A 22,682-nucleotide genomic window follows, 5' to 3' on the forward strand; every position below is an offset into this window, starting at 1 on the left:
CTTCTTTTCTTCCTTCCTTCCTCCCTCCCTCCCTCCCTCCCTCCCCCTCTTTTGTTCCTCTGGTCTCGGTCGTCTGGCTCTCTCTCCCTCACTCATCTCAGGACTCCTCACAGCGGAGGATCTCTCCTCTCGGTGCATTCCCCGGCTGTGCTTCCAGGGGGGCAACGCTGCAAGTCCAATTCAGTCGCCTTGACTCTTGGCCCTCTGGAGCGCGGAGAGCGGCGGGACATGTCGCTCCACCCGCCGCGGATCGTGCAGCTCTCCGCCGCCGCCTCCCTCGCGGTGGTCTTCGGCCCCGACGACGAGGAGAAGTCGGCGGAGGAGAGCCGCCGGAGCCCCGCCACCGGGCTGGAGGTGTTCGCCGACTTTAAGGCGCAGAACACGCGCAGCTTCTGGAATCAGCGGCTGGTGAGGGCGATGGGCGAGGTGCGCTTCCAGGGCTGGATGGACAACTCGGTGCTTCTTATCCAGGGAAGCTCGGCTAGCTTGGAGGTGCTGAGGGAAGCGTGGATGAGAAGAGCCCTCAAGTCGGCCGCCGGCTTCGTCGTCAGAGCCGTGGGTAAGAGCGCGGCACGCTGCGATAGTGCTTCCAAAACGTTTCAGAACGACTAGTTTACCAGCTTCCAAAAAAAAAACTCAACTCTCCAAGTACCATCATGGGTTTTTTGGGGCCGAAAAAGTATGTCTAATGTTGTTGTTTGCCACTGTAACAAACAACATTAAGACTGTGCCTAAATATAGGGGGAAAAAAAGGTTACAAGAAAGTCAAAAATTGGACCTGAACGACACTTCTGACCCGACTTAACAGTTTAATTCTGTAACTGCACTGTGAACTCAAAATCCCAATATATATCTTTAAAAAAATGGTTGTTTTTTTTTCGTAGGGGAAAAAATATTTCACTACTGTACTTGATTAAAAAGAACATACCGCATTATGAAATAATTTAATAGAATATGTACGGGTCCTTCAGGGGTTTGCGCCTCGGCCACCAGGGAGCAGCATGCAAATATATACAAAAACGACTGTCACAATTGCTCAGTAAGCTGCAGTAATATTTGTTTTTCCACAGAGTTTGAAGAATGGATGGCGATGGTTTGTTTGTCTACATGTCTTACTGCACTGTTTGTGTTCAAATATTTGTTGCTTCAAGGCGTGTAACGCCGCGATGTCAATATTTCGTTAGCACATCGATGGCTTTTTGCCTTTATATTTTAGCATTAAACTCGCGAGCTTTCAGTTTTGTGTGGTTTCTTTAAATACGTAACAAGTAATTGTCTTTGTTTTTGTGTTGAGTTTGACAATAAACTTCAACTTCTTTAACGGTGTAATACTTTGGCTGGAGCTTACGCCACATCAACTACGTTGGCTATTTTTCCCCACTCTTTGAACCGTTAGCAGCACTTGTAAAATAGCTTTACACTCTCATTTCATTTTTAAACATACATACGAAGGTGTATATTTTGCAATAAAAATCAAGATTTGAGATTTTATTATTATTTTTTTTTTTGCATGTTGCACTTTGAAAGAGTTGCAGGCCGTGTTTTTGGCTGTCAAACGTATTGAAAAGAAACTTGAAATGATCGAGAATGCTCTGTCACTGTTCGACCTTGTCATGGTTTTTTTAAAATGGATTTTTACGGTTTTGGTCTTGTGTCGGTCTTGCTCTCGCAAAAGTCTTGGTCTCGTTCTGGTCTCAGGCAAGTCTTGGATAGTGTGGTCTTGAGTGCAACACTGCTGTATGGTATAAAACAGTAAAACAAACTGGTTTTCTAAAGTGTCATTCCTATACATACTGTAGTAGTCGTATATTGGATGTGTGCCTTTAAGGGGGCGCGGCCTAGTGAGTGACGTCAGGAGGTGGAGTCGGGTTGAGTGCGTCTGGGCGTGAGTTGTGGCCTACAGCGGCTCCTTGTCAGTGTTCTCATTTTGCATTAGCATGTTCGAGCGTTTCTCATTCAATAACGACTGAAAGTGCTTCCGCGACTGTGGCTCTCCTTGCCCACATGAAAAAGGCATTACAGTACCTTCACTGAACCCGCCCTTCTTTGCAAGACGAAGAAGAAAAATTGACCAAATGATGGCTCGTAACTGGAAGACTCATAAATTGTACCTACCTGTATACTGTGTACGCAGTGTAATTACTGTGATCGTCTCTCTGTGTTCCGTCAAGTTTTATTCTTTTATGACGCTTCACACTGGCACTTCAACATGCGTTTACAACTTTGACAAAAAGGTGTCAAAGCCATAAAATTACCCTTTCCCCCCCCCCAAAAAAAAAAAAAAACCAAAATTTTCATTAGGCTTTACACGATCAGGATTTTTGGGGTCGATCAGCGAATTAAAAAAAACGATAACCGATCACAAGATTGAGCAATGTGTCTATTTAAATGACCTGTTCGTTTACTGTATGTACTTGTGTACTTAAATGCTCCCAAAATTATATTTACAATAAATAATGCATCTTTGTTCATCTATTTATGCCAGTGCGGCATAGTGACAGACAGAACAAATGAATGGTCTTCCATTAGATGACAGGAAGTACATACAGTAATTAACGTATTCACATTTTGTGGCATTTTTCTTCGTTGGTGTGCCGTGAGTTTTTTCAATTGTAAAATATGTTCTTTGGCTCCATAAAGGTTGCAAATCACTGCTCTCGTCGTTAGCTCGTGTATTCTAATCAGACAGGTCAAACCAACATTACATCATGACAGAAATAATGGGTGCTAACTTGCTGGAATGAAATGACTTCACCCACACCGAAACTTTAGAGCACGATTCGACAGAACGGCGGCATGTTTACGTACAGCCGTTAGTGCTGGCACTAGCTTGCTAGGCTACATAAGCTTTTGTTGCCTGCTTGCGAGCCGTATCGCATTCAAAGTACGCGAACATACCTCAAGCAAGCCTTAAACCAACGTCCTCTCCTGTCCTGAGCACCGGTGACCACCAGCACACATTTTCCCCCATTTTGTCCTTGTAATACAGTCTGCGCGATCCGGTCCCAGTGAATAGTACCAAAGTCTGTTTCCTATCGCCTGATGTTGTGTTGTACGTGTGACGTCGCCCCCCCCCCCCGAGTTCAATGATAAGTTGGCCCGTCTGTTGTTTTTAACCTTAATGATAGCCTTGTGAGTGGATACACCATCTTATTTTCATGTTTTGAAACTTTACAATCAGGAATCCATAGTGTAGTTTGTCATGCATATGGAAGATAGTGAATCGGAGTCCGACGTTATCGCCAGAGCGAACGCCAAAATAACAGCTTTGATTTGCTGCACAATAAAAGCGTTATTTAGTCAAACTTTCACTTCGGGAACCCTTGTCAAATCTTGACATTTTCAGGCTCCAAAATGACGTCTTCATGTAAGTGAATAATCAAAACGATCCGTTTTCACGAGAGTACCGTTTAGATGTAAACAATAACCCCTTGTCAAATGTCGTAGGCAAATGACCAAAACAGCAGTTTTTACCCATCTTCACAGTTTTCAGTATTTCGACGTAAACGTTAACGTCATTTTCAGAAACCTCCACCCTGAGAACCATTGTCAAAATGCTGTTTTGATGTAAATGAACAAAACAATACAGTTTGCACAGACTCGAAAGAATAAACGGTGTCATTTTCAAGAAATTCCTCCTTCAGAATGCTTTTTAGGAAAATGACATTTTCTCGTAAACAAACAAGCACTTTTTGCTTGTTTTGGAGGGACGACTCTTAGCATTTAAGATGTAAATGATAACGGTATAATTTATTAAAAAAAAAAAAAACAACTCCATTTTGAGAGCGCTTGTTAAATAATCTGAAACTCCCTTTTCATGTAAACGAATGATGACCTAAACAACAGTTTTGAGTTGCTTTAAAGCTAGTGTCACACACTCAACACAGGTTGCGGAGGAATGTGAAAGGGAGACCTCACAACTGGCGGGATGCGATGGCTGATGGAGGGCGGGGGTGCTCGACATGTCATCCCCATGTGAGACACTTTGTGCTCCCATAGACAACAATCGGGCACACAAGCACATACTAAACGCCTTACTATGCGGCCACAATGCACACAAGTTACTCATGTAATTTGAGGCCAACAGACGGATGTTTCCGGATCCTCCAACGCAGCAATTTGTATGGAAATGAGCTGCTTTCCTGCCTCCTCACAGACGATCGGCCGGCACTCAATTACTAGTTTGCCAAACGGCAGACCGCCCTGTGAAAGTTTTTTTTTTTTTTTTTAGGTGGTACTTGGGTCAACATTTTTTTTAAATTGTATTTATTTATTTTTTACACAATGGCTGTCTAAGGCAGCTTTTCTGCCTTTTTACTTGTTTGCTGTCTTGCGTGGAAAAAGTATCAATGCGGGATGGAGGGCATTCATGTCGACCCGCCAATTCGATGTTCCCACGCATCTAATTATCTAAATGCGCTAAGCCGCATCGGGGCATGTTGTGACTAGTTGCACAACACCAAAAGGACAAGATTACACTTTGACTGGCGCCGCCTTGGCAATAAATAACCATTTTGACCAAGACGGCTGCGGCCTAAACAATAGTAGAAGAACCCGACACTGCCTTGCAAATGTTTTGACAAAAAAGGGGGGGGGGCCCTCATGTTTTTAGCCAAAAGCTATCGTGTTACTGTGGCCTCACAAGAGACAATAGCATGATAACAAGCGCTCAAAAAAAACACTCTGGCGTGTACGAAAGCAGGAAGGAGGTCAAGTCAGCGAGGGGATCCATAATGGTGTCTGACACACAGCTCAATTTAATTATCACAGCCTTCTCAGTGGAATCTTAAAAACGTGGGAAAGAGAGCCCGAGAGGGGAAGTTTGACTTGCTGCATCGCCGTTATCCGAGCGGGAACACGCAACTTGTCGTCTTTTTCTTCCCTTTCACGCTTGCCTAAAGAATAATATCACGTTCCCAAAGCAGAATCGTTTTTATTAGCAACCAGAGAGGGTCGCGGTTCGTTCTAATGTTTGTCTATACATTTCAATGGAATGCAGAGAGGATTTAGCGCCTACGGTATGTTACGGTTTCCCTTTTGTTTTCCTTGAATACAGCAGTAGTCAAAGTAACAGGAGTCATAAGATCTTCCGAAGTGAAGATTTGTTTTTCAAGATTTTCCGAGATTTTTGTATTCAAATACATTACACATAATTGCTGAAAACGTGTACGGACTGTGAATTATTTAGTACTCAATGATGGAGATAGGTGCCTTGCGTTTAATTCAATCCGTGAGGAAAAATAACTATATTGTTGTACTTTCTGAAAACATACAGTAATGACGTAATTCAATAGAATTTCAAAGAATTAAACCGTTTTTTGTTTTTTTTGTCTTACTGCATCAATTAGTAAATGCTGCTCCTTCTGAAGTGCCCACCTTGGCCACTTAGGGGCAGTATAAGGCAGACACAGTGATGTACCATTTATTGAGGCGTTATAAGAACAATCAAGTTCTAGGCAGTTCTTGCCGCTTTGCAGCAGCCAGTCATATTGTAGTGAGAAGTGGCATTCATAATAACATCTAAACTCCTCTCTGAGCTCATCAGTACAGCAGTAAAATTAGCCATTCTACACAGGGGATAAATATCTGCCTGTAAGTACTGTTCTATTGTTTGTCTACATGTTGCTGAACCATTTGTGTTCAATCCTTTGTTGAAGTATGTTGTTGTCTTTTTTACCCGCTTCCAAATAGGGGAATCATACAGTTTCTGATGCTAACGTCCCTGCTAGCATAAGTCGCTAGCTTTTCGAAGGCTTGATAACCTGCATCGTTTTTATCCCTCATATCTCTACCGAGTAGAAAGAAATAGCTCTGTAGGTGCTAACCGCTAGCTGCTGCACTTTGCTTCTGCATTATTGAGCCTCTTTCTTCTCCAAGCTGAAACATTTATGCGGCTTTAGAAGCGTGGTGTAATGCGGTATCCTGTGTCCCACCTACGGCAAAACTATCTTCGTACAACCCCCGATGTGAGCTTAGCTTAGCGATTTAGCTTAGCCAAGCATTCCTGAAATGCTTTGTTAACACTTTTCCCGGGATTTCTCTTCTCATCTCTCCTACCCTTTGCTTTTCTCCTAAAGTGTCCCACATTCACACAAAGCGCCGTCTCAAAGTGCTCCAGTAATGGTCATCATTCTTCCAGATGTTAGCTTATTAACCATGACAGCCCCCTACAGTCTGCCGCCGGGCCTTAAAGTGGTTCGCGCCATCCTAATTGAGCACCGCAGGTCAGAGGTCAAAGCATTCTTAACAAGCTGCCGCGGGTCAGGTCGCTTCAGAAGCAAACATCCATACAGTATCCAACATTAGTCAGGGTAGGGCATATTTTTTTTTCCATAATTTTCCACAAAATCACTGAAAACCATATCTAAAGTCTATTTGCATGAGAATTTTGTTTGATTTTTTTTTTTTTTTTTTTTTGAAGCAGTTATATATTGTATATTTGACTACATTTTCATCTACATAAAATAATGTATGGGTGGGGGGTAATTTGGGCTGGTAAGTGCCGTTAACCAATCACATTCACCAAACTCATGTTAAATGGGAGTCAGCACACAGCTGCCACCATTTAAAGTGCCTTTGATTAACCCCACATCAAGTTCAACTGTTCGAGTAGGCTTTTCCTGACATTTTTGCTTACTTTGCTTTCGTGACTTAGTTACACTTGCTGGTTAAGTTACAAACTGACTGTGTTCAGAAATCATGTTCAAACACGTTCACTGTTAGTCAGCACACACACCTGCCACCATTTAGTGCCTCTGATTAACCCCAAATAAAGTTCAGCTGTTCTAGGACACCACAAAAACCTGGCATGTTAACAGAATGTTTTTATTTTGTTTTTATATTCACTGTGTCCGTCTCACTGTATTGGTAGGAACGACGACTATTACGTAAAGGATAAACCGCGCTACAGTGGGGGTGTACTGTAATAGTAATAAGAATCCTAATGGTTGCAGAGCCAATAAAAACAGTGGAGGAGTTTGTGCACCATGTCAGCAGCAGCTGGGGTTTCCCTCGTAGGATTTGTTTTCATTCTCACTCTACCCCTGACAAATGACTTAGCAACAGTATATTATGGTAAATTGACTATAAAAACACCCTTGGCTCTCCTGACACTATTGTATGTTTGTATAAATGGCAGCGAGGTGCGCCAGCTTTGCAAAAATACTATATACACAGGATTCGGTGTCGATACTATTGGTTTTTCCACTGGGAAACGATGGAATACAAAAAAAAAAAAAAAAAAATCTGTTCCTTTATTAACTTTATGGGCAGTTTTAACACGATTAACGGTCACGCAAGTGTTAGAAGATTAACAGGAAATGGTTAAAAAAATAAATAAATACATAAATGTTTTTTTTTTTTTTTATCTTTGTGTGAGAACCCCCCCCCCCCCCCCCCCCCCCCCCCGAAAACGCTTATATTGGGGATATATCCCCGTTAACTCCAGATTTTGGGGGGATTTAAAATGTATTTATTTTACCCAATACAATTTTGATGGCTTTCACTATTTGCGGTCTGGTTTCCCTGGCGAATAGCGGGGCCCCGCTGTGTATACATTTGAAGGCAAGTGATCGAAACACATGCAGCATGAGCATATAACAGTACTCATTTGCATATATCCTTTATCCTCCGCAATCAACTAAAACTAATATTATTGCATCTTATTTGCTACAGTCTTGTGTTTTTAATAATGTTATCTACATGTAGTATGACTGTATGTATTATACAGTCCCCTGGTGGCCAAGGAGCATACACCGGAATGAGCAGCACAATGTCTATTGAATTATCATGATGCACAATAATGTTTGTGTGTTAACATTCTATTTAATTAGCCTATTACTGCACATTCTTCATAAAGTACAATACTGTCGGGTGCTAGTTTTCCTATTAAAGCACATTACCCCCAAAAAGTTTGGTGTTTTTTTTGGGGGGGGGGGGGGGCTGGAACGGATTAATTGCATTTCCATTCATTTTAATGGAGAACGTTGATTTCAGATATGAGTGTTTTGGGTTACAAGTGTGGTAATGCTACTATTGTACTTGATTATACTTTGAATGTGTAGAACATTTGATGGAGTCTATCTTGGTAAAGGAGAGGCTGGTAAAAGTCAAAGGAAATGGTCGGCATCTGTGTCCAATGAGGACCATCACTCTTGATTAAAGGGGATTAGGGTGGGGGTCGGGGTTGGGGGTGTGCGTGTAGTCTGCATCTTGCACACCAACACTCAGGTTGGAGGTGAAAATAGGGGGAATGCTGAATAAATATTTAGGTGTAAGATGATCCTTTACACTTGACCTTCAGCAACTCCTCAAAGAAAGGGGGGAAGAAGCTCTGATGTGAGTTGACAAGGAAGTGATTAGACTGGGCTGCGAATGAATTGGAACTCAGGGAATCATTGACTGAGGGCCAATGCTAATAATATAACTGCAAAGGTTGGGATTTTTTTTTCTCCCCCCCCCCCCCCCCCCCCCCCAACCTCTTTTCCCTTCGGCAGAACTTCAATTTATTCCAAAAGGTGGAAGAAGTGAAATCATCTATGCAACACTTGTGACTGACTAACCCGGATTTAAAAAAAAATAAAATAAAAAATCCACGGTATTTTATGACTGCTGTCTGCCGCTGTCTCTCGCCCCCCCCCCACCCCCCCCACCCCCCTCTTCCCGTGCACGCTCATGCAATAGTATCACGTTTCACACTGAGCTCTCAAAGACAAGTCTGTCTTGTTTCAGGTCTCGGGTTTTTGCATTGGGTGAAGTCAGTGGCAGGCCGTGCATTTGGTACCTTCAGTGGAGACTTAAACACGACATAATCCAACCGCGTAATATCACCACTATTACGTCGCAATTATAGAAACTCTCAATTCCGTACAAAAACGCAATATAACAGCACACGACTATATTATCTGGAGCAGCTCAAAATCATTATTTATGTAATAACACAATATAATACATCATACTCAGTTGCTGGTTATTAGATGTATTAATGTGTGCAAATCACAACAGATATGTTTTTCTCAACAACCAGTCAGACGACAGAATAATGCTGATGTCATCAAGGGCCAGCGCTCTGGACCTGTGAGGATCAATTTAACATCTGACTGCTTATAGATATAGTCCCTCTGCTAATAGATTTTAAATGACTACTTTTTTAGTTACATTTTTTATTTATAGAATATGCAGTGGGCCAATAAAATGGGGGGGGGGGGGGGGGGAAGTCCTCTTCACACTTAGCTGCTTTATGGCTTTAAAGTTGGCTTGAGCAGAATGTCAATGGTTTGCAAAGTGAGTCTGAAAGGCTGTTGTGTAGTTAGAGATTGCCACAATGCAAGCCTACTGAGCATTCTTCCCTTTTCTTTGGCTTTGGTTGCCACCACACTGAAGGTTTCCATGGCGACAGAGGACAACACCAAACTCCTCAGTCGGGTTGTTTTACTAGTTATTCTTTTCCCGACTTTCTTTTGAGCTCGTCCCGGTTCGGTTTCCTTAACAGTGATTAGGCGTACCGACGCTTAATATTAAAAATATATATATAATATATAAAAATCAGTTGATTTTTATCACGGCCACTGATATATTTATCAGAGCAGGGCGAAGAATTCCTATTTCTTAAGCGCTTTACATCCATCAATAAACAGTAAAGTAGTTATCGTATGTGTTTTTAAGTAGGCCTTAACAGAAGTCAGCGTCCTGCGTGAATAAGTGGTAGATAAAGAGCAAACTGTAATGGCTTCAAAATTATGTTAAGGATACACCAACTTGGATTAAGAACATATTTGTATTACTATTACTAATATCACTTGGTGAGTCCGTTCTGTGAAAAGTGCTATAGAAATGCAATTAGCTTATTGACTTACTTTTCATTACCGAGTGACCATAAATGGCCTTTTTAGTGTTCTCCAATGATAGTGGACCAGCCAGAACGCAGCTACTGTTGTGGTAGCGTTAGCATTGGCGCTAATGTCCCCACTCAGGTTTATATATTATTTTAATGGAATTGATTCAGGACTTCTTTTCCTTGAAATTGCGACCATAATGGCCTTTTTTAGTAGTCTTAAATAGTAGCGGACCAGCCAGGACACCCATTGTGTTAGCGTTAGCATTGGTGCTAACGTCACTATTGAGTTGTGGGCATGTCAATGGTATTATTACTTTTTACTTGTCATTACCATGCCGACCACCTTGCTAAGTTGTCTATAAAAAGAGTGGACCAGCCAGGTGCACCATTAGCCCCGGTGCTAGCATTAGCATCAGGGCTAACATCACTGCTCAGAAATGTATGCATGTTGATATTACACCAGATTAGTTAAGGACTCATTATTATTTATTATTATTACCATGGCGACCAAAAATTCTAATTTTTACTGCTCTTTAGTGACGACGGATTAGCCAGGACATGTCTCATATTGCACTAGCATTAGCATCAGTGCTAATATTCTTCAGAGTTGTGTGCATGTTGTGTTAATGACTTAATATTTCTTATCATCATTCCCTTTGCGACTATATATCACCTTCTTTAGTAGGGTCAAATGGCGGTGGACCAGCCAGGACACCGTACGTGTTGCGCTACCATTAGCATCCGTGCTAACGTCACTTCTCCGAGTTGTGTTCATGTTGTCGGGACGCCCTTGGTTGCTGTGTCTGGAGCCACGTTATTGCTTTGGGCGCTCTTGCTTTTTACGAGGCCACTTTGGCTGCGAGAGACGCATCAGTGCGCTCATGAAAGACTCGTAAAGTCTGGAAATGTCCTGCGCAGACACACAACGGCGCATTACAGAAAGTATGCACGTTGGGCTTGGAGTTTTTTTTTTTGAGGGGGGGGGGGGGGGGTTGATCCTGAAGTGGCGGAACTACTTACACTATGTACTGTACACGTAGAAGTACAGATACGTGTTAAAAAAAAGACTGGTAAAAGTAGGGGTTCTGATTCAATTTCCTTATTAAAGTAAAAACAAAAATAAATACAGACTCTGAAATGTGTACTTTTATGCAACTTTTTTTGTGGGGAAAAAAACCCCAAGCCTATTATGACAAAGCAACATGTAGAAAGTACACATTTGTTTTCAAATGTAAGGTGTCAAAGGAAAAACAAATTGCCCCCAAAAAATAAATAGTGGTGTCTTAAGATACGAGTGAACAGACTTACGAGATATGAGCTGTCGTTTGGCTAATTGTTAGCTTTGACATGCAGGCACAGACTTGCGATACAAGCGCTGTGTGGTGGAAGTCAACTCAACACACGTCACCATAAGCAGCACAACGGCAGATGGCAAACAACTCTTTGAAGAAAAAGCTGTTTATTGCCACTCCTAGTTGAAATTTACTTTCAAATTAAACATAAAACAAAGATAATTACACATTGTTTATTTAAAACAGCCAAACAACTGTCTAAAGCTTGTTTCAAAGCTTTGTAGGAGGAATTCTTTCCCATTCTTGCTTGATGTACAGCTCCAGCTGTTCAACAGTCCGGGGTCTCTGTTGTCGTATTTTACTGTTCATAAAGCCCCACACATTTTCAGTGGGAGAGAGGTCTGGACTGCAGGCAGGCCAGTCTAGTACCTGCACTCTTTTAATACGAAACCACGCTGTTGTAACACGTGCAGAATGTGGTTTGGCATTGTCTTGCTGAAATAAGCAGGGGCGTCCATGAAAAAGACGTTGCTTGGATGGCAGCATATGTTTGTACTGTATGTGCCTTTCAGCATTAATGGTGCCTTCACAGATGTGTAAGTTACCCATGCCATTGGCACTAACACAGCCCCATACCATCACAGATGCTGACTTTTGAACTTTGCGTCCATAACAGTCCGGATGGTTCTTTTCCTCTTTGGCCCGGAGGACACGATGTCCACAATTTCCAAAAACAATTTGAAATTGGACTCGTCGAACCACAGAACACTTTTCCACTTTGCATCGCTCCATCTTAGATGAGCTCGAGCCCAGAGAAGCCGGCAACGTTTCTGGGTGTTGTTGATAAATGGCTTTTGCTTTGCATAGTAGAGTTTCAAGTTGCACTTACGGATGTAGCGCCGAACTGGAGTTACTCACATTGGTTTTCTGAAGTGTTCCTGAGCCCATGTGGTGATATCCTTTACACATTGATGTCAGTTTTTGATGCAGTGCCGCCTGAGGGATCAAAGGTCACGGGCATTCAGTGTTGGTTTTCTGCCTTGGCGCTTCCATGCAGTGATTTCTCCAGATTCTCTGAACCTCTTGATGATATTATGGACCCTAGATGATGAAATCCCTAAATTTCTTGCAATTGTACGTTGAGGAACATTGTCCTTAAACCGTTCGACTATTTTCTCACGCACTTGTTGACAAAGAGGTGACCCTCGCCCCATCTTTGCCTGTGAATGACTGAGCAATTCAGGGAAGCTCCTTTTCTACCCAATCATGGCACCCACCTGTCCCAGCTTTTTTGGAACGTGTTGCAGCCATAAAATTCTAAGTTAATGATGATTTGCTAAAAACATGAAGTTTATCAGTTTGAACATTAAATATCTTGTCTTTGTAGTGTATTCAATTAAATATCGGTTGAACATGATTTTCATTGAACATTGTAATGTGTTTTGATTTATGTTTAACACAACGTCCCAACTTCATTGGAACTGGGGTTGTACAATATTATGGAGTGCTATTTTTCCTCATTAAGGGTCCCATGTTTTGGCTATTTAGACCTCCATAGATGCCCGGAGAAAACCCACGCAGGCACAGGGAGAACATGCAAACTCCACCCAGGCAGGGCCGGGGATTGAACCCCGGTCCTCAGAACCGTGAGGCAGACACTCTAACCAGTCACCCACCGTGCTGCCTGTAGTTTCATATCATGTGATATTAAATAGTTTTTTTCTTGTACTTCTTTTGTTTTTTTATTCTAAAACATTTATATTTTTCACATGATATTGAGTTTTTATTTTTTTTTTAATGTTGGAAACATGTCATGCTGTTTTGGTCAGTCGCTGTATTCTGCGATTCTATTGAACCATGTCGGAGCCTTATTGTCAGAGTTGAGTGATGAAATGAGACTCATGCGGCAGCTACCAAAACAGCCATGTGGCACTCATCAGGGTCAGAAGACTTCAATAAGAGGAGAAGGTCGACATTTTTCCCCTCCCGTTCACTCTCATGGGATCAGTTTATTCTCACATGGAAAATTCAGGACTTTTTTTTTTTTTTTTTTTTTTTTTTTTTTTTTTTAATCTCATCATCAGTGTAGCGGTATTGAAGTACTTATGTAGACCTCTTTGGTTTTTGGATTAGAGATCATTGTGCCATTAACATCTGGAAGAGTCAAGAAACGTTGCGCATAATGCAGCTCCATTCCACCCCCCTCACTTCAACAAAGTCAGGTAAAGGCATTTTCGAAGTGTCTCCCTTGCTTAATCCCCGGCTTGATACCCAAACTGTCTGCCCGCTGACACTGCTGTTGCCATGGCAACCAGCGAACAGCGTATTCATGCTGTGTATGACAAAAAGAGTAGAATGGCGTGGCCCGTGCTTGGATTACACAAGCATAGTAAAGTGTGAACCCCCGCCCCCCGGAGAGAGGACGCGCACAATCGCAAATGTCTGGCTTGTCGGGCCTGTTCGGGTTTAATTCAATAAACTAGCCGTTCCCCGCCGTGACACGAAAGGAAACAAACTGCACAAAGTATCTGACTGCCTTTTTACTATTACTACATTTTGTATTATTGTCTAAGATTTTTTTTTTCTCTTAACAATATTTTTAACAACCATGTTTTTTTTTGGTAGTTTTCCAGGTATTTATGTATATTTTTAAATACATACATGGATTTTTCAAATGTTTTTATTTTTTGTCAAATATTATTTTATGTTCTTGTAATGTGTTTTGTATTTTTATAGTCTTAAGTTTTGTTTTGTGTATACAATTTTTGTAGTTTATACCAGATGTTTATTTTTTTTTATTTAACAAATGTGTGCATTTTCATCTATTTTTTTCTACTATTGATTTTTTTAAATTAAATATTTTTGTATTTTTTTTGTAAAATATTTTGTATTATTGAGTTTAAAAATGTTTTTTTTAATATTTGTTCCTAATATTTTTTGTGTACAACGTATTTGTTGTTTTCCAGATATCTGGGTATATTTTCAAATATTTGCACCTTTTTAAAAAATAGTATTTTATACATTTTTGTTAAATATTTTATAGTATTGTGTAGTTTTTTTTTATTCCTAATCCATTCCTCTCCCTTTTGTATATTTTTGAAGATACAACTGTAATTTTAGCGCGCATTAGTTTTTTTTATTTTCTCCCATTTTGTTAAAATATTTTGTGTATAGTTTGTCCAATATTTTTATATTTCATCTAATATTTGTAATTTGTTTGTCAAATATTTGGCATTTTTATCTATTTTGTGGGCATAATTGTCTTTCTTTTTTTGTACAATACAGGTATTTATTCCTAATATTGTTTTGTTTTCCAGATGTATTTTTTTTTCATTTGTATTTTATCAAATGTGTATTTTTCAAATATTTTGTATTATTGTTCAAGCTTTTGTTTTTCTTGTAATATATGTTTTATAGTTTTCTAATTGTTTTCCTAATATTTGAGGTTTTGAATACTATTTTTGGGTTTCCAGATTGAATTATTTTTAACTTCTATTTTTTGTTGTATAAATGTTTATTTTTTTCAGATGTTTTTATTTTCAGCCAATATTTTTTATTTCTTTTGGTAACATTTTTTTAATGATTTGTTTTCATTTTGTCATAATGTTGTATTTGAAAAGTATTTATTCCTAATGTTTTTTTTTTTTTTTTTTTTCAGCATACTATATTTGTAGTTTGCCCAGATAATTGTTCTAGGATTGGGAAAAAACCAAAAATGGCTTATTCCAATCCCTGGTTGATTTCATACGAATAGTGGAAGAGCAGCATGAGGACATTCGGAAAAGATTGGATTGTTTGATCCCGATTATTGATCCCTCTGATGTTAATTGGTGTATAGCTTCTCCTCTGAGCACCATCTTGCTGACCCCGACCCACGCTACCCCCACTCCCCTCTTTATTTACACAGTCATCTGACAGTGTGTGGCTCCTATGCATCACATTCCTATAGGAAGCGCAGCACAATGAGGAGCCCGGGCAGAGCCATATTGAGATATCCGCTCTGAGGTTTAGTCACATTAATGTCCTGTGAGGGAGGTGTGGGGGGGCTTGTTTTTTTTTACAATCCTACCATGTGTCATAGGATCAGTCTGATTAAAAAAAAAAAAAAAAAAAAAAAAAAAAAAAGACCCCCATCTGTGAGCCTTATGAGCTTTAAGTGCTGTTAATTGTGTTGTTTTTACTTACATAAGCACAAAGTTCTATGAGTCCACAATAGCTGTGTAATTTTTTTGCATCTATGATTTTTAGAATGTCACTGCACAATCAAAAAAAAAAAAAAAAAAAAAAAAAGACACTTCATTCACTCGTGCGCTAGTAGTATGCGCTCCCATGACAGATACTTTGTGATATGTTGTTTATTTCCCCTGTCTTGTGCGTAAGTGGTTCAAATGCGACAGTTGTAAATGTTTAGTTTACGTCAAGCGGGAGCTTTGCTGTTTGGGGGCCATGTGGCACATGTTTAAGATGAAAGTCAAGTGGAAACCCAAAGAAACATGGGCGAACGCGCCTGTCGGAAATTGCTCAACGTATCATTTTCTATAGCGGTGCGATGAGAGTACATTCTCAAATCAGTTCAGCTTTATTTCTAGAGCACTTTAAAAAAGAAAACAAACAAAAAAAACATCTGTAGCTGAAACAAAAGTGATGTACACGCTTATCCTCACCAGGGTCGCGGGACAAACCTAATCAATTAAACAATTACAAACAAATAATAATAATAATGGTAAATATACAAATATATATACAAAATAATTTAATGAGAAATATAACTTTTTAAACTAAAAGACTTCATGAAGTGTCACTTGTCTATAATTTAGTATTGTTTTTGTATCGCTATATGCTATGGTAATATGCTTCGTACTTTTTCAAAAAATTTCCCCAGATGTATTTTTTGTCAACTTTTTTTCTTTATTTTAGTACCTTTGTCAATCGTTTTGTACTGTGTCTACTGTTTTTGACGTTTTTGGGATATACTGTATATGTATTTTTTTAAGCTTGTTTTTGTCAATTTTTTAATATTCTTTCATTATTTCTTATGTTTGTATTTTTTGTCATCTAGAGTGGACCCCTGCATACTCGAGGTTCGGTACCCTCGGACTCACCTATCAATGGATTTATTTTTGTTGTAAATTTGTTTTGGGGATTATGATTATCATATTATACAATTCGAATCAACTTCAGTTATCTGCAGATTTTCGCTATTTGCGGTCCAGCCTCGTCCCTATCCCGTGCGAATAGTGGCAGTCCACTCTATTTAAATATATTTATTTTCTATCATTATTTTTAATTGCACAATTTAATTGTCGTCTTTTAAATCTTTTTTATTTTATGTTGTAATATTTTTATTTTACTCTCAATATTTTGCTGTCTTTAAAAATGTTTCATTTAATATTTGTCATTTTTTATTATGTACTAATATTTGGAATTATTTACCAATACTTTTGATTTTTCCACTATTTTGACTTTTCTTCCTAATATTTTTTTTTGACTTGTACACTCACGCTGACCTGAGTACATTTATGAGCTGTCATTGATTAACTTGAGTCCGACTTGTACTATGTCGACGGTGAAGTTAGCGTTCCTAATGTTCACGACGTTTTAGGGTGTTTTGTCGTGTCTAATGATTCACCCGGGGTAATTGTCATCCAGTGAGCCCCCGCTTTATTGCGGTGGATATGTTCCAGACCCATCCGCAATGGATGAAACTGCAATATAGAAACACCATATTTAGAATAAAAGGTTTCGCTTTCAGGGCATTGAAACTTATTAAAAGTCACTTTTTAAAAAAGCATTTCAAACCAATCTGAGCACAATATGTACTATATGTATTCTGTCCGTGGGTGTTCCTATCGGGTTCCCTGAGACGACAACGTCCCATGTGAGTCGGTCGAGCTGTGGTGTGGTCAACGTTGCAATGAACCAGTTTCAGACTACAGAAGACAAAATATGCCGAGACGTTCTTTGGTGATGTTTTTCCAAGGGTCCCCCGTGACACGGGAGTCTTGATGAGACACGGGGCGAGATACGCGATCCGCTCAGCATGCGACCTGCGGTCAACTGCTGTGGGAGCGTTGGAATTCTGTGGTTTGTCCTGGCGCTGGTGGAATGTCCGTAACAGCCAGACATTCGCGGTTCATGTAGCTTGAGTAAATAGACCACTGTGGTGAGGGCTTAAGAAGTGGTTAGCGGACAAAATTTAGGTGTGGTTGTGTGCAATAACACCTGCGCTAACTCACAATCTGCTGTTTTTTGGTTTTTTTTTGTGATGTGTTCCAGGCGACCTGTCCCCCTTGCAGATGTCCCCCGTCCCCCAGTCGCAGTTCATTCCTTTGGCGGAGGTGTTGTGCTCCGTCATCTCGGACATGAACTCGTCCCAAATTATCGTCAGCCAGGAGACTCTCGTCAATCACATGAGCAGATCACATCCAGGTAAGCGCTGAAAAGTATTAAAAAGTATAGGGAGTCCACGGTTTACCAAAGTCCTGTTGTTTTACATTACAAGTAAGAAGCAGTCGTTCTACTGGCGCACTGAATTGCCTTACTAATGAGGACAAAGAGTGTACTAGTACTAGTACATGGACCTTAAGCCGGATATTAAGGATAGTGAATAAATGGCCTTCTATAGGAACTGCGTCATGAACTAGGTTGCACAGCACCTAGTACTACATGACCACACTGAACAAGGGGGTACTCTCATTTCCGCTGTACTTGATTTTTTTGGAATGGTTTATATTTAAGGCCTTGAAGAGTTGGTGGTGATAGACTACACACAGGGTGTTCTAAATTACTGTGCACACAAATTGAGGTTACGTCGCCATCATAGGAACGGAACTCTCCCGTAAACTGCGAACCCCAGGACTATTCAAGTTCTTAAACCGATCTTTAAAACATCTCTCTCTCTGCTTTTTAGGGATAACCATCCCAACTCAGGACATTCTCTACAATACCTTAGGCACTCTGATCAAGGAGCGCAAAATTTACCACACGGGTGAGGGCTACTTTATCGTCACACCTCAGACTTATTTTATCACCAGCAACATGGCCAAAGAGAAGACCTGGTGGACTTCGGGCTCAGCAGACGACCCCCCCTCACCTCCTATTACTTACCTTCTGAGCAATGACATCTGTGTGGAGAGCACTCAGACGCCCTCGGCGGCTCACTGCAAGTCTTGCAGCTGCTTCAGCCTGCTCCCGACGGCCACCAGTGAGCCCGCCACTAACTTACCGCCCGCCCTTACTCCATCTGCTGTGCCCGATCAGCATTCTGTCTCCGTTTCCGTCAGCGAGTGCACAGCCAAGAGCTTAAAGTGGCCTCGACCGTTGGATAACAAGCCCTCGGTGCAGCATCAGTCCACCTCCACGACGGCAGACTGCCAGGCTAGCGACGTCAGCAAAACCACAGGAACGATCAACGGTGTTGCCCGCAAAGAGAAAGACAGCAAACCGGGCAGGAAGTTTGGTCTCAGTTTGTTCCGGAGGAACGGCGGTAAAAAAGAGAAGCCAAAGAAGGAGTATGCATCGTTTTCAGGGCAGTTCCCACCCGAGGAGTGGCCAGTAAGAGACGAAGATGACCTCAATAACTTACCCCGCGACCTGGAGCACGCCATCATCAAGCGCATAAACCCTGAACTGACGGTTGACAACCTGACACGTCACACAGTTCTGATGAAGAAGCTAGACGAGAGGCAGGAGAAGGCCGCGGACAAAGTACTGGACAAAGGCGTAGACAAGGGTATGTCAACAGAGCTCCTAACAAGTTCAAAACCGAGGCACCACCACCACTCTTCCAGGTCAGCAAAAAGATCTGCTCAGAAATGTTCTCGTAGCAAATGGCGGGTGCACTCCTCCAAAGAAAAGCAACGGGAGAGGATCAAGAACAGGCTTCCTGCATGTGCCAATGTCTATCCAGAGAGGGAAGATTTGATCCCCACCCGACTGCGAGTGGAAATCCCAATTGATGAACCCTGTAAAGCAGATGATGCTGTGGAGGCTATATCGCTTTACAAGAAACGCATTGAAAACCCTTTCAATACTCCAGAACCTGGAATTCTCCCTGTTGCAGTCAGTTGGGATCATCGAAAACCAAAAGAGGGCAGGCCATCGGGGAGGAAGGAACGAACGTGTCATCGCTCCAAATTGTGGGACTCTCATCGGACCAAGGTGGGTGTAGCGGAAGCAGAACATATGGCGAAATCCCCCACGTCTGAAGACAAATGCGACCAGGAGAGGGATGCCAATTGCGATCGTCTGCTGCAACCCGACCTGAAGCTTTGCGGAGAGTTGCCGCCGGACTACAGCTCATCTTATCCACAGAGCTGCACGCTGAGGATCGATGACAAGATTCGACATCGGATGGAAGGAAGCGGAGCGGAGAGCTGGGAAAAACCTCAACTGAAAGATGGCAAGAACCAAGCTTTGGACAATGGCCTCGCAAACATGCATCAGTACACGAGTTCCAATACAATCCCAACTCAGGCCTGGCCCAAAACCTCTTTACAACGGAAGCACTCGCTCAGACTAAACAAAACGCAAAGGGACGATTCCCAGAAGACCGATCAGCTTTCAACACGTCATCACGCAAAGGACGTAAGAACAATCACTGTCATTAGAGAGCAAGGTACTTTGGGTGTGGTAGAGCCAGTAGTTGATGACATTACCCCAGGAACAGAGACCGAAGATGACTACAGACTCTATCAGAGAGCAGACCATCACCAGGACGAAGATACCTGCAGCTCCCTGTCCTTGAATGAGGAGGACCTTATACCAAACTACCTTCACCCTCACTTAGTCTACCATCAATACAATACCGAATCCAAGTGTCAGGAATCCAGCGGTCACTATTACGACTCCAGCTTTCCCCATCAACAAGTCTCCTCCATCAACAGCCACTCAGCCACCCAGAGGGAGGCTTCTCTGAGCCCCAGCAGACTCTGTGAAACCACGTGGGGACGTCAGCATCCTCAACAGAGTGCTATATCGCCTCAAGAGGAACCAAGATCCGGGAAAGAAGCCCTGGTCCAGGAAGGATTACAAGAGGCCAGCCTTGAATGCGACTGCCCTGCACCTCCGGAGGCCTTTGACAGTAGCATCTTTGACTACTGCCCAGCAAGTGGGGTGGAATCAGACGCAGAGACTGTCCGCAAGTCTACAGACGAGGGGGACGGCGAATCGGCTCACTGGGCGGCGGAAGTGAAAGAAGCACAAGGAGAGGATTACCATGAGAACCCAAGAGGTGGTCTAAGCGGGCCCAGGGCAATGGAGAATGGAGATGCGGTCGAACTGGTGGAGAACCAGAGCTTTACAGGAGACAGTGGGATAGATTCTCCACGGTAAGTGGCTGTCTACTGTTTACGTGATCCTTATAGTGTTACTTACAAGCTCACTTAAGCAGACTACACACATACTGACTTTTAGCGATGTTAACATTCAACACAACTAGTTGCTCCTCTATTTGTGTCCGGCAGCAGCGTGAGCTTCAGGTCACTTCGTATTTACTTCTATCGTGGCGGTGCACGTCACAATCGCAGAGTCTGTGGCTCAGCCCAACTCAGTGTTGACCACCCACATAAGGATTTGCCATTGCAAATATTGAACAGGTTTATCATTTACGATTGTTGGCCGATGTTTCTGAGCAAAAATATTCACTCTTTACACACACCACAGAATCATCACTCAGACAATTACGAAATTGCTCAAATTCGGCCCAATCGTCACTAGGTGCATACCCAACTTCTGAGACCAGGGATATCTGAAATTACTCAAACTGCTACAACCTGAAACTAAATGTGAGCTAAAACTTGATATTGCAGCTGGTACTTCAATTGCACATTATACTCTGTCTTTATCCATTTGCACACCAGAATTGAACAGCATTCCCAGAGACCGTTGCAGTCAGTCAGGCAAAAATAAACACTGCAGTGAGAGGTTAGACCTCCAGGCTGCATTACTGCATTTGGCCTTTCACCAAATTGTGTTTCTTCCCTTAAAAAGTAAAAGGCAATAAAGCTGCACAAACACCTTGTAATGAACGCTAACGTCCAATATTTGGACAGCAGGGAATCATTTTAATAATGACGTATAATTGCTCCGCCGTGCTTAAATTTCAAATCGGAGAAAGAAAATGATTTGAACTCACTAGGCAGCCTTCCATGTGGGAATGCCTTATTTATGCAATTGATTGATTTATTTGTAATCAAATATGTCCATCTGTCCCCCACCCTTCTCCACGCAGAACCCACCTAAGTTTGGCTTCAAGCAACACCGTCATTCTGGAGGGTCTCAAGAGGAGGGGCTTCCTACAGAACCTGGACAAACTGCACTCCAAAAGCAGCACCATTCGACCGCAGAGCTCGCTGCTGCAGCTCACGCCCGTCATGAACGTGTAAGAAGGAACCTCGAAAATCTCAAATTCGGTGCAACAAAACAGTACAGATGTTTGCATGTATATTTGTAAATATTTTCTAATATGATATGCCATATAAGTTCCTAAACAACATTGCGTACCAACATTTATGGGTTAACCATGTATAGTTTTGCATACATTTTCTCTTGGGTTAAATTGTGCCTTTTATTCTTGTAGGAATTGAAAACCACAAATAAAAGTGTATATGTTAAACAGTCTTGTGTTTTTAATTTTTCCACAATTATAATGAAGTCTAGTTTGGAGAAAGCAGTGTCCACATACCAACAATTGGCCAAATTTCAGCATTTTTTCCCACTCTTCCAAATCAAGCAGCAAAGGCCCGAAATCGCCAAATGATCCTTAACAGGAACAATTTTTCCTCATTCGGTTCACGGCCGACAAGTGCAAGCGTTAAACCTGTTCAATATCCACGATGGAAAACTCTAGTGTGTGGCCAACACAAAGTTGGGCCAAGCAGAATAGCCGATAGTCAATCTTGGTAGCCTACTATGACAGACATCTGGTTTTGGTGAGGTGACTTGTGATTGTTAGTGGAGATATCGTGTGTGTGGCGTACTGTGTTGGTCAATTTGTGTAAACGACACTATATTGAGCGATATAGCACACTCTTGACAATGTTTTCCATCATGTGTGTGGTCTCATATTTTAAATATCGGATAAGAAATTAAAAAATCCGTAGTGGCATCATAGCATTACTCTACTTAGCCATCTTTATATAATTAAGTTTTGGGACCTTAATAAAAATGAACTCATTCACTGCCAGCCTTTCCAGTTAACATGGATATTTGACTTCTAAAGCCATCAATGGCAGTGAATGTTAATCTGCAGAATTCCAATGTAATGCGTTCGGAATTCAAAAACAAATTAGTGTGCATGAAGCATCTGTTTAAAAAAAAAAAATTATTCTGTGATGTGAAGCAGACACTGCCCTAGACTGCTGATAAAAGCCGATTACATCTGAAGGTTACAGCTCAGTTAAACAACCTTGAAAATGAACCTCAATCTACCAAGAAGGAATGTAAACCTACAAGTGTGGGAAAAGGCCAGGAATTTCTAGGAACATAGCATCCGCAGGAATTCCTCCCCATGTTGTCTGAAATGGCAAATTAGGCAGAATTACTACTTCATTGCA

The 22,682-nt window shown here is 41.5% G+C and overlaps 1 protein-coding gene across 1 annotated transcript; it reads left to right on the plus strand.

Annotated features, from left to right (window-relative positions):
- Window positions 1-43: 43 nt before the first annotated feature.
- On the plus strand, window positions 44-21,712 carry stox1 (storkhead box 1). The gene is made up of 4 exons (XM_061790659.1): window positions 44-559; window positions 17,404-17,556; window positions 18,038-20,456; window positions 21,359-21,712. Exons 1-4 carry the CDS (start codon window positions 229-231, stop codon window positions 21,510-21,512), a joined length of 3,057 nt encoding a protein of 1,018 aa, XP_061646643.1. The 5' UTR covers window positions 44-228; the 3' UTR covers window positions 21,513-21,712.
- The last annotated feature ends 970 nt before the right edge of the window (window positions 21,713-22,682 follow it).

The sequence above is a fragment of the Phyllopteryx taeniolatus genome, chromosome 11, assembly GCF_024500385.1.
Source record: "Phyllopteryx taeniolatus isolate TA_2022b chromosome 11, UOR_Ptae_1.2, whole genome shotgun sequence".
In the NCBI taxonomy this organism is placed as follows: Eukaryota; Metazoa; Chordata; class Actinopteri; order Syngnathiformes; family Syngnathidae; genus Phyllopteryx; species Phyllopteryx taeniolatus.

Coding starts and splice junctions, on each gene's coding strand:
- stox1 (XM_061790659.1), top strand. CDS start 229: ATGTCGCTCCACCCGCCGCGGATCGTGCAGCTCTCCGCCGCCGCCTCC. Junction 17,557..18,037: donor CATGAGCAGATCACATCCAG/GTAAGCGCTGAA, acceptor TCTGCTTTTTAG/GGATAACCATCCCAACTCAG. Junction 20,457..21,358: donor AGTGGGATAGATTCTCCACG/GTAAGTGGCTGT, acceptor TTCTCCACGCAG/AACCCACCTAAGTTTGGCTT.